Raw genomic sequence first — 11,989 nt, 5'->3', positions numbered from 1 at the left:
TTGGAGGTAAATAATTTTGCAGTAACTGTTATGCTGATGTTGTGGCTGGGCAAGCAAATGTTTGTGCTTGTTTCTGTATGATATAATTGTTCATATATCTATTAAAATACTGATATTCTGGTCTATAACTCCTCCCCGAACTTCCCGCTGCCCTGTATCTTGGACTCTCATTGGCTGTAGGTCATCGCCGATGTAGTTTTCAGTCCGAAATCATTGCACACTGCGTGATTGTGAATCGCCGACAGCTCCAGATATTTAGCATGCCAAATATTTCGCGGGCGTCGGCGACGTGTCGGCGATTCCCTCAGATCACGTCTTTGATAATTCACACTGCATGATTGTCACTCGTGTGAACGAGCACCGATTTGCCTCCGATTTTGGGCATTTGTCACCGATTTCGCAAAACCTGTCGGCGAGTGAAAAATCGTGCTAAAATCGTGCAGTGTGAACTTGGCATAAGTGGAATCCCGGAAAATAAATCGTGAAACTTTGACCAATGAGACAACAGTTTACTCGCGCTTTGTATTAACAAATTTGGTCCATTTAGAAACTTTGCCGTGTGAAAGCGAACCGCACCAAGAATAAAAAGCAACATTGTAATAATTTTAATCCCTTTTTTGGAACAAAGCAATCGATCTACAGGTGTGAAAGCACCCAGAAAACATGAACATACCATTAACTAAACATTAGCATTACTAAGCATAGCATTAACCAATAATTAAAATCATGTTATAATTTTGAAAATCCATTTAATTGATAAAAATTCTGGCACATTTTTCAAATGTATTTAATTTCTGTGTTTAAAAAAAAAAAAACATTTAAAAAGTCTTACTGACCCCAAACTTTTGAATGGTAGTGTATCTAGAATGTGGGATTTGTGTTTTTATAACTTAAAAATTTTATTGGACACTAATTTGTTCCATATTTATAGTACAAATAATCTCTACACGCCTTAAGCAAATCCAAGTTCTTTGACCAAATACAAAGATATAGAACGAGAGAGAGATATAGAGAGATCTTCACTCTGGAAATGTCTTTCTTCTATTTAATGCATAATGACAGCCACAGGGGATAAACTTATGCATTAAAAAGAAGAATATTTAAAAAACAATTCCAGAGTCAGATCTCTTTTGTACGGAATTTATTGCTATAAAATCATGCTAATCAAATCAACATAATCATGCAAAACAGGATTACCCTTCCTGTAATCAGTGTTTGAAAATTAGTAAAACAAAATAACTGTTCATGAATGTTTTTTTTTTTTTAGGTTTTTATTTAATAGATAAAGTGCCATAATTGTTTGGAGGTGGGTGGAATTGGGACTTAAACCTGTGTCACCAACATGAGCATCATTTCAGGAGCATGTCAACTGACAAAGGCTATTGTAAATATATAATTATATATGATTATGACTATTATTTATAAGCACTGACAACCAAAAAACATTTACATACTTATCCACTAGGCCCTTCTGTTTGAGGATATGATAGACCTCAGCAGAAGTCAATGGTCCCTGAAGCTTTTGTCCATTTAACATATCTTTCTCCAGTTCCTCGATGCTCTGAAAGAAAAAGAAATCTGTATTGATCTTTTCTGCATCAGCAAATGTGCCTAATGCTCAGCGTCTTCCTTCAATCCATAAAACGTACATTACATGCCATCAGGCAAGTAATGAAAGGCTAAAATGGATCGGTTTTCTTTTTACCTTCCCTGTCCTGGCAAAAGCCTCTGCTACGCGCCGGTTTCTTCCTCCGTAGCAGGTGGTGATGAGGTCAGCCACGCCGCAGCTCTCGAGGAATGTGGCGGAGGATACAGAATCGTCTTTGCTGAAGAGTTTGGCGAAGGCGATCATCTCCATCAATCCCAGACGAATGACAGCTGCTTTAGTGTTGTCTCCACACTGCAGACCATCACAGAAGCCTGCGCCCACTGCAACAATGTTCTAAAACCGAGTGAAATAAGGAAGTAAGGGTTATTAGAATGGCAGAATGGTGCAATGTATATGGCACTTTCCATATATATGGTACATTAATGAGGAAAAAAAATTAACTTAAATGATTTTAGCAAATGGCTGCAATATAACAAAGAGTGAAAAATTTAAGGGGGTCTGAATACTTTCCGTACCCACTGTATATGGTACAAATTAGCGTCCGATAATTTTTTAAGTGACAAAAGCACAAATCCCACATTCTAGTTTTTGATACACTATCATTCAAATGTTTTTGAAAGAAGTATCTTATGCTCACCAAGGCTGCATTTATTTGATTAAAAATACAGTAACAAACAGTAATATTGTGAAATAGTATTACAATTAATAATAAATGTTTTCTATTTTAATATATTTTAAAATGTAATTTATTCCTGTGATGGAAAAGCTGAAATTTCAGCAACAATTATTACAGTCTATAGTGTCACATCATCCTTCAGAAATCATTCTAATATGCTAAAACAGTGAGAAATACAGAAGTAAGGGTTAATAGAATGCCAGTAAGAGCTAAAATTTGCACTTTGGCAACTGAAATGACACTGGTGGACTATAAATAAATATTCAGGGCTATATATAAATTTGACTTCTCTATACAGTATCTATGGTAGATATACAACTATATAACTATCAAACTGTTTTGGAAGTATAACCGTAACCTTTAGCATTAGACTAAGTGTGTTATATTTATATTCATCACTTATATTCAATCTTTTAACTAAAAGTGGGTGGCATGTAATAAAACTATCAGTAAAGCACAGTATTTATGTGGTAAACGTCCATCTGAGAACTCATATGTTGGCAACAAAAATATCAAACAGTTCGGTTCAGTAAATTTTAAAGGGGTCATATGATGCGATTTCAATTTTTCCTTTCTCTTTGGAGTGTTACAAGCTCTTGGTGCATAAAGAAGATCTGTGTGAGGGGCATAACATTTCTGTCTCACGCTTGAGGTATTCGGCCAATCACAACACACTGGATAGCTGGCCAATCACAACTGATGAGCTTTGTAAAAATCAACACGTTTCAGAAAGGCGGGGCATAGTGGAGAAACAATAATGTACAGTATGTGGAAAATAATGTGTTTTTTTAACCTTAAAACGCATAAACGCATTTCATTACACCAAATACACAAAATGATGTTCTTTTTAGCTTTTAAGATTTAAACAACACAGAAGTCCACATTTTCAGCAGAGGATAAGCTTATAAGTGAATAACAACTTAAATTTGGGTCTGTTTATCAAACTAAGCCATCATATGGCTTCAGAAGACTCATATAGACTACTTTGTATATTGTAATTAGGGCTGCACGATAAATCGAAATGGAATCGAGATCGCCTATGCAAACAGCTGTCATTATCGCGAATGATTTCTTCGATTTCAGAATCGCGCAATAAAATCGTCTGCGATTTTTTTGCGTAACTTGTCAGTGAACTACGGCTATGTGTAGTAAATTCTGCTCCATCTGAAAGCATGTGATGATGATTTCCTGCTGATTACAGAACCGGCTTTTTTAACAAAATGCGCATGACAATCGCATTCGATTAATCATGCAGCCCTAATAATGGTGCTTTTCTGTCTTTTTGGAGGTCAACAGCCCAAATTCACATTCACTTTCATTATATGGGGAAAAATAGTTGTCAGTTCATTGTTTATTCAACATTTCTTCTATTGTAACACACATTGGTTTGGAACAACGACAATTCTGTCACCATTTACTCACTTTCATGTCGTTTCAAACATGTATGATGTTTTTCTTTTTTTCTGCAGAAAGATGTTTCGAAGAATGTTGGCAACCAAGCAATTTTGGTTACCATTGATTTCTATTGTATGGACAAAAATGAAACATTTCTCAAAGTCGTTTGTGTTCCACAGAAGAAAGAGAGTCACACAGGTTTAGGACGACATGAGGGTGAGTGAACGAAAACAGAATTTTCAGTTTCAGATGAACCAACCCTTTAAGCTGTAAATAACCCAAAGTATTTGTCAAAGCCTGTCAATATTACAACGATTTTTACAATGTATTTACGAGGAAGACAGCAGCCTTACAGCATCTAATTGTAAATTCAGCCATGCAAGCTCTTCTTTGCACAGAGGTCTGAGTCGTGCCCCCGAAGCCCTGCATCTCAGGTGCCAGAATCAAGATATTTCCCCTGGGATGAGCAACGAGACAAGACTGATATTTACCTTGAGGGCTCCACAGAGCTCTACTGTGTCAGCATCATCCACCACAGTGATTCTGAAGTTAGGCGTCTGCAGGAGCTCTTTGAACAAGAGGCCGTTCTCCAACACCTTACTGCCTGTGGATCGAAGAAAATATCTGTTGAGTTTGCCCCTGGTGGTTTTTAACATGTTTAGTTGCTAGAATGCAATGCTACCTACAGAACACTTTTCACTCACCAATGGTGCTCTCACAGAACTTCTCAGCTGCCACTTCATTGGCAATGTTGGCCCCCATTAGGACACTGACATCAATGCCCATTTTTTCCCGAATTATATCAGAGATGAGCTTCAATCCTTCTGGTCCTTCATCAATGCCCTACAAAGAAATAAAAAAGGAGTCCATCAACACCAATGCTTTTTTAATGTAGCATCACACTATTTCCCCCTCAGTAGATATAACTCTGGAGCACAGCTGTTTGGACCATCTTTGCCTAATGACTCAAAAAATGAGGAGGAACACCAACGCAGAACAAAAATAATAAAGGAGGTGAAATGCGTACACAAGAAATGGGTAGAAATCTGAAAAAGAGAACAAACAAACCATATCTTTTAAAATTAAACAGGTAACCCTGTAAGAAACTAGGCTACTTTTCAAATAGTGAAGTGGAAAGGATAAATCTAATTTGGTGAGGTATAACTGCAGAGATGCATCGCTGTGCGGCACAGCCAGTAACAGAGGAGACAAACTGGCACCAGGGGATAAATTGCACACAAAGAGATTGCCAGCAGGCCAGAGGGCCGTTTTTTACCCATCATTCACTCCACATATGGTGCACTTTTAAAAAGATATCAAGTCAGAGACTTCTCAGCATTGTTCATTCCCGAACATCCTGTCTGCATGGAAGAGGACACACAAGGTTTGACCAAAACTTGGAATATTACAAAATGGACATTTTGTTCCATTTTGTTTGTCGGACATAAAAAATTATATTGTGGCATTCATTATCGTTGCACAATGGGAATAAATTATTGTCTGTTTGTGTGGTAACTCATTGGTTCGTTATGAAAATGCATTTTGAGAAGAATCATCATGCTCATTTATAGCCCTTCAGTTTTTTAAGCCAAATTAATTTGAGCGCAACCTTTTTTAAAATAAATAAATAATTTTGCTAAATATCTCTGTTTTCAAACTTAAAAATAAATGTATATTACTTTAAAATTAATTTGATAATATTACTGAAGGGGAAAAGTGTCTAGACCACATTTTAGACAAACACTTTTTCCCCTTCCATAACACATTAAAAATAACATTTAGTTGATAAAGCAAAGTAATATTTTTAGACAAATTACTGCCTAATTGACACCCACTATCTAGTTTAAAACTAGGTTACCAAGTTGGTTTCAAGGCTGCTGTCAAATCCGCATCAGGTTATAGTTAAACAACGACAAAACCTTACCTTTGTAAATCCCCTTCAAAAAGCATTACAATTATATACTGTACAATGCAGAGCATTCTTACTTTGATTAATGTAATTCCACGAGCCTTATCCGAAACACAGCCCACAATCTCATCGCACAGTTTCCGGATAAATTGATGAGGGACAACGAAAACCAGGAGATCGGCACCTTCTGCGGCTTCCCGAAGCTGCGGCACCGCAACCTACAAGAGAAACACCAGAAATCTGATGCTTATATCCACACCCTAGCAAGCTTGAACAAGACTATATTTATGCAGAATGGTATGCAAAAGAAGATTTGGTTTCAAATGATAGTCAACAGATGGCAAGCATGCAAATGAGAAAGACTAATATCAATTTCAAGTGCAATATTTAATTTTCACATGGATCTGTTATATCTATTATTATCTTTCTTAATCATTATTAAATTGCAAAAAAAAAAATGCAAATGACACGTATTATTTTACACAGTATTTACCATAATTTCTTTACAAAAATAGAATTATTATCCACAATTATTATTATTTAACAACTACTAGGGAACTGTCTTACCACATTCTCTGGGAGTTTGTAGCCTGGAAGGTACTTGACATTCTCGTGTTCTGTGTTGATGATCTCAGAGAGCTTTCTCTCGTTGACCATTTCTTCATAAACCCACATCTTGACTGTGGTGGCAAAGCGCTGGAGTTTCTGTGCATTGGTGCCAATATTTCTTGCAATTGCAGAGCCCCTTGGCACAGAAAAACACAACAGTATCTTTAATCAAATTGCCAGTCTGATGTTAAACAGCAGTTCACTCAGGCATTCCAAGCAGGGTTTACAACTCCGAGAAGCTGCTTTGCCAGCTGCAGTCAAATGAGCATGTACAGCATGCAGTGCAGATCTTCAGATCAATGCAGTTAGGTCATTAATCACTTGATTTTGCCCAGAATAATAATGCTTAACATATGGATCTGAATATCAGCTCACTGTAACTGCTGTTTCTTATAGGGAATTAAACTTGTGCACTAGTCTAAGCAAGTCATGTCTGAGCTATAACAGTTGGTCCACGCCATATGTTCTGTATATTAATCTCATTACCAATCACACATTTATCATATTTAATCATTACACGTTCATACTCACCAGTTTCCTGAACCAACAATACATACTTTCAGCGGAGCAGCCATAACCACCTTTGCTTTTCACAAGTGGATAAGTGTTTCAAGTAAACAATATAGGTAATAATACTATAAAGTCAAGCAGTTACTCGGTGAGAGGGAACGTGTTGGTCGACTTTTGACTGCGTCATCAACTATGGCTGGGGATTATGGGAGTTGTAGTTTTTCTTTTGGTCCCACAGGTTACATTTCGCTGCCTAAAATAGTCGCTGTAAAAACCGTGACACAGACTGGCCAAGTTTATGTGTATACCGCAATTCATTAGGTGTGGAACTAATTGTTTACTCTACTTATGGTAGATTGAAGCTTATAACAGGATACACTGTGAACAATATTTCTTAATAGCAAATTACATTCATATATATTATATTAATGCATACTCATAGTTTTAAAGAAATACCGTATCGAGGACAAAATCTGCATAATGGGGTTATTTCTTTCCTTTTTCTCTCGTCTTCTCTCTTCTTTATGCAGACTTGATATAATTTTACAAAAGACCCACAAATTTAATCATAATCTATTATAAAAAACATGAATTGTTGAAGGTTTAAAACGGCCACAATATAAAAACACGTTATTAAAAATATATTTTTAATGTGTGAAAAAAAGTTTTGTAAAAAAAAAAAAATATTACAGTAGTGTAATTTCCTTCTCAAAGAACACATAACATAATACAGAAAATATAAAATAAAGGTAGGTAATTAGGTAGGTAATCATAAACTGATATCTGCAAATTGACAAATTTATATATATTTATATATTTTTTATTAATTTATTTGTACAAATTGTATTTGTTTTATGAATATTTAATTTAATATATTTATTATTTCAATTCATTTACTTCTGTGTTTTTTAATTATTAATGCTGTTTTTCCGTACGTATGATAATGAGGGGGCGTGGATTTACGTTCAACCATCATATTCACATTCACGAGCGCAGCATTTCTGTCGGTGGAGCGCGGGAGGGGAGTGACCACACACTGATTCCAATGGAAACACGGAGAAGCCCATTAAAGAGTCCAAGGCAAGCCAGCAAGAGAAAAAATGAAAATAATCTCGAGTCACCTCCTCTCCATACGATGATCATTTTCAGCAGTATCTTTGTTTTGCTTTTGAAACTGTGCTTTGGATTTTGAACCGTCACATTGTATGATCCAGAGTTTGGAATAATCATGGAAAAAACATTGAACGTGTCGCACTCAGGGAGCAGTAAAGGAAAGTGGTCCGCGGATCTGGGGAATCCCGCACACAGACAGGCAAGAAGCGGCTCGTATAGTCCCGGAACAGGGGCTGTCTCGGACACTCATCCGTCTCAGACCCAAAAGAGACACTTGGAGGGGGTTTTGAACAAATACACCAATTTACTACAAGGCTGGCAGAACAGGTAAAGAGTTTCTGGCGTTTGCTCACACTTGACAACTTTTAAACCTATAGGGGATGACAAATGTTTTTCATGGTAGACTTATAGTCCAGATTTTTCACACGCTGGGCATTTCTGATCATATCATTCCATCATTTCCATGACATCCAGTATCTGGATCAAAGAATGAAGACACGTCATCTTCCAGCAACAAACAGAACGCGGGTAATTTCCGTGCATTATGACGCTATACATGAATGAAATCATATCTTTCATTGTTTACATTTGTTCGGTTTCTCCCTCTGTTGATGCTGAACATCTGGGCAGCTTTATCCACCCACCTAAAGATCGTGTTTGATTAAGTTTTTGTCAGAGATAGCAGTATAAAAGAATGAAATTAATATATTTCGATCCATTATGACATCATGCATGAAAAAATCAAAGTGTGGTTAATATATATATATATATATGTGTGTGTGTGTGTGTGTAGAGTTAAAAAAGTTGTTTTTGACACTGTCCATGTCATATTTTAGTGATGTTGCATTTTGTTTAATCTGATGAAATCTTTTGAGATGGAAGATGGAGATCACACCCCTTAGTTTGCCTACCTGTTATCTAAGTTCTGGTGTTATGTAATATTCTCTTATGATTTGATTTATCCTACAAGCTCATTGCAGATTTGCATAGTATAGTAAAATTGCTTTCGTATGAAGGTTATTTCTCTACATAATAACACAAAATCTAGTCTGAGATAATTAAGAAGGTCTTTGACATCAGTGATCTGAAAGGTAATGATTTCATGATATTGTCCTCTGTTTTAAAGGACCTTTTACATAATGAAAGGGTATATTTGTGGTCAGGAATCTAAATGTGAAATGAGCTCTATACCAGCTGAGCTATGCAGAAACACTCCAAAGCAAGAGGCTCTCATTGAAAGCGGGAGGTTTTTGGCTTTTGTCAGATTTCATGGTTGTGTGTGCTGCAGGGTTGAGTGCAGCACAGCCCACAGTGAAGGCTCTTTCATCTAGGAGAGACTATGACTCATCCGTGATGGGAAATCCCTCACATCCATAATGTTGTGCTCATTCTGTTGCTTAGTCCAGTGATCGATGGAGGAACAGGCCAAGCATATAAAGAGCATCAGGACCAGAGGGTTACCCACCCTCCGCAATAGCTCAGAAATAGCCCTCACGTTAACCTCAGCACTAGTCACTGTTTAGTGCTTAATGATTTGTGGGTGTGTGTTTGAGAGAGAGAGGTTTCCACACCACTCAATACTTTGACCTGATGAGAATTGGACCTTGGAGAGAATAACTAACCGAATAGAACCACTAAGAGAATGGCTATCACAGATTTCATTAATTCACCACTGAACATATGTTACATGTTAGCACAGTTAGAGATTGATCACTTTGCAACTTTACAGATCTTCTTTATGCACCAAGAGCTTGTAACACTCCAAAGAGAAAGGAAAAATTGAAATAGCATCATATGACCCCTTTAATATGCCAGGGTATTCTTTGAAGTACCATGCATTTTTAAATTACATTTAAATAGTCTTTACTGCAGTTTTACTGTAGTATACATTGCGCCATACCAGCATATATGAAATCTGACCACAAGTAAGAGGTTATGTCTCCTTTTTAAAAATTAAATTGATAAAAAAAAAGTTTAATGTTTAACAAATGTTATTCAAATATACAAATAAATAAAACAATTGATATTTTTTATTTAGTCATTTAGTCAGGATTATTATATTAAAGTATTTTTAATATGATGTTGAATTATTATAATATTTTGATCATTTTTATTCTGTTTTTTAAGGGTGAGGGGATATATAACACAATGTCTTTTTTGTGTTGAATCATACTGGGGGATGAGGTTTTGTAAGCAAATGTCACCAAAGGTCCACAGTGATCGTCTGTCCTCCGCCATCAAAAGCAATGCATTTGTTACCTCTTTGATCTTCATACTTTTAGCTGCTTTTTAAAATAATGATGTGTCTTTGTCTAGCTTTCAGAGACCCCATCAGAGAGACCGTGGAAGTGAAATTGGCAGCACATCCATTTTTTACTAAGAGAGGGTGACTGTTGTGTTATAGCACCCAAACCGCATGATTACAATCCATTCCCTGCAGAGTTACGATCCCGTATAAAGCACCTCTCTGGTTGGCTCTGACAGTAGGGAACCAGACGTGGCATGTAATGCATCACGAATAATGAGGAAGGAAAGGAGAGAGACAGTAATAATGGTCACCGTAAAACTCTCATGTGCTTTTTTGATTTTAGCCAGTTGTACTAGCTGTATGTAGTTTATTTCTAAGGCAAGCATCACTATACTATTGCTCATACTTTTTAACAAACCCCTTAAGTAGTAAACTTTGACATATATTGTAACTCTCATGTTTCTGTTACGGACATAAATAAAAATAAACAAATAAAAAGACTTTGTATTTTCACCTGGCATATAATAAAATGGATGGAAAGAATCCACAAACTCATAGCTACACTCTGGCAACCAATAAGAACATGGTAGGAACCTCATATCAACACAGTAAAACCACACAGATCACTTTAAGAACTGCATAACAATGCCCTGGCAACCAACAAGAACAGTGCAGTTAGGGCTGAAATGATTAGTCGACATTATCAACAAAAATAAAAATATTTTTGTTGCCGAATAGTCGCTTTATTTAATATGACCCCAACAGAAGAAAAAACATTGGGTCATGCTTTTAGGACCATGCAAAGGACCATGAGTCGGGACTCGAACTTGGGTTGCCAGAGTTGCAGTTGCACTATGTGTCAGTGCACTAACCACTAGTCTGTCAGTGCCGACGGTGTTGCCAAGTCTGCGTTTTTTAAGTGGAACTGGGCTGCTTTTGTACTGCTGCCATGGGTTAAAGCGAAACATCCCCCTGAAATTTGATTTTTACCAAGGTGGAACACAATTTTGATTTCTCAGTTTGATATACACAAGCAGCTCTTTACTGTTAGCGAACATCCCCACACGGCTGAGAGCGCATTTAGATGAATATAGAGATATGTGCTGCGAGCTTTCCTCTCAAAAACAAAATAAACACATTGGCACCAATAGCAGCGTGCCGACATATGGTGCCGTTGTGTTTCAGCCGTCCCGAGTTCGAGACCCAGCTCGCTGACTTTTCCTAACCCCACCCCCCCAAAAAAATAAAAAGGCAAAAAACTGCAAAAATAAATCATCAGGGCTTGCAAAATCGCTAGCTCGACGTCCCGGGGCTATTGTGTTTTCCAGTTGGGCTACCAAAATGTATCACCACTCTGCCGGAGGGGCTATCTTAAATACAGATCTCCCGCGGGTCCTTAAAAACTCCTAAAGTGAGTTGTATCAAACTTAAGGCCATAAAAAGTTTTAAATACGTTATGGTATAAGAAATGTCTTAATTATAATTTCAAGAGGTCTTACAATTGGGGACTGAAAGACAAGAGTCACCATATGGCTGGATTAAACTTCAAAAGGCAATGATGTCATTGAATAAATATAAGCGCTGCACGTTTCAAGTCAAAATGTGCAGAGCTGCTTTGTGTACAGCCCTTACCGGGGAAACCACAATATTTCAGTGCTCCTAAAGCGCCACCTCGTGGCAGAGAATGAATTTGCATTTCCATTAAGCCTTTCTTGCTGTTTATGGTCGGATCAATGATAATATCAAATCATGTTTTTATGCAGCAAACACAGAGTTGTAAATAAGAAATAAGTTAATGCGCCTTCTAAAAATCTAAACAATTAAGACAGTAATAGTATATTTATACGTTTTAAATTAATTTATATGCTTGATTTATCCCTTTTCATAAAAATGGTCTAAAGGCTGAAATGCTGTTGTATA

General features: G+C 36.8%; 2 protein-coding genes across 2 annotated transcripts in view; one reads left to right on the top strand and one right to left on the bottom strand.

Moving 5' to 3' along the window:
* LOC107705153 (glycerol-3-phosphate dehydrogenase 1-like protein) overlaps positions 1 to 6,919 on the bottom strand; it is a 12,604-nt gene extending 5,685 nt beyond the window's left edge. Inside the window, exons 1-7 of the mRNA XM_016508308.1 lie at positions 6,730 to 6,919; positions 6,157 to 6,334; positions 5,667 to 5,807; positions 4,385 to 4,523; positions 4,172 to 4,284; positions 1,706 to 1,942; positions 1,455 to 1,561 (exon numbers count right to left, since the gene is read on the bottom strand). Coding sequence (XP_016363794.1) covers positions 1,455 to 1,561; positions 1,706 to 1,942; positions 4,172 to 4,284; positions 4,385 to 4,523; positions 5,667 to 5,807; positions 6,157 to 6,334; positions 6,730 to 6,773 — 959 coding nt within the window. The 5' untranslated portion in view covers positions 6,774 to 6,919. The remainder of the gene's footprint in view (positions 1 to 1,454; positions 1,562 to 1,705; positions 1,943 to 4,171; positions 4,285 to 4,384; positions 4,524 to 5,666; positions 5,808 to 6,156; positions 6,335 to 6,729) is intronic.
* A 785-nt stretch (positions 6,920 to 7,704) lies between these two features.
* The window catches only part of LOC107705753 (oxysterol-binding protein-related protein 10-like), a 59,830-nt gene continuing 55,545 nt past the window's right edge, over positions 7,705 to 11,989 (top strand). Inside the window, exon 1 of the mRNA XM_016509212.1 lies at positions 7,705 to 8,148. Coding sequence (XP_016364698.1) covers positions 7,937 to 8,148 — 212 coding nt within the window. The 5' untranslated portion in view covers positions 7,705 to 7,936. The remainder of the gene's footprint in view (positions 8,149 to 11,989) is intronic.

Source organism: Sinocyclocheilus rhinocerous, unplaced genomic scaffold (assembly GCF_001515625.1).
Source record: "Sinocyclocheilus rhinocerous isolate Xijiao unplaced genomic scaffold, SAMN03320098_v1.1 scaffold222, whole genome shotgun sequence".
In the NCBI taxonomy this organism is placed as follows: Eukaryota; Metazoa; Chordata; class Actinopteri; order Cypriniformes; family Cyprinidae; genus Sinocyclocheilus; species Sinocyclocheilus rhinocerous.
This window is presented reverse-complemented; position numbering and strand designations above follow the sequence as displayed.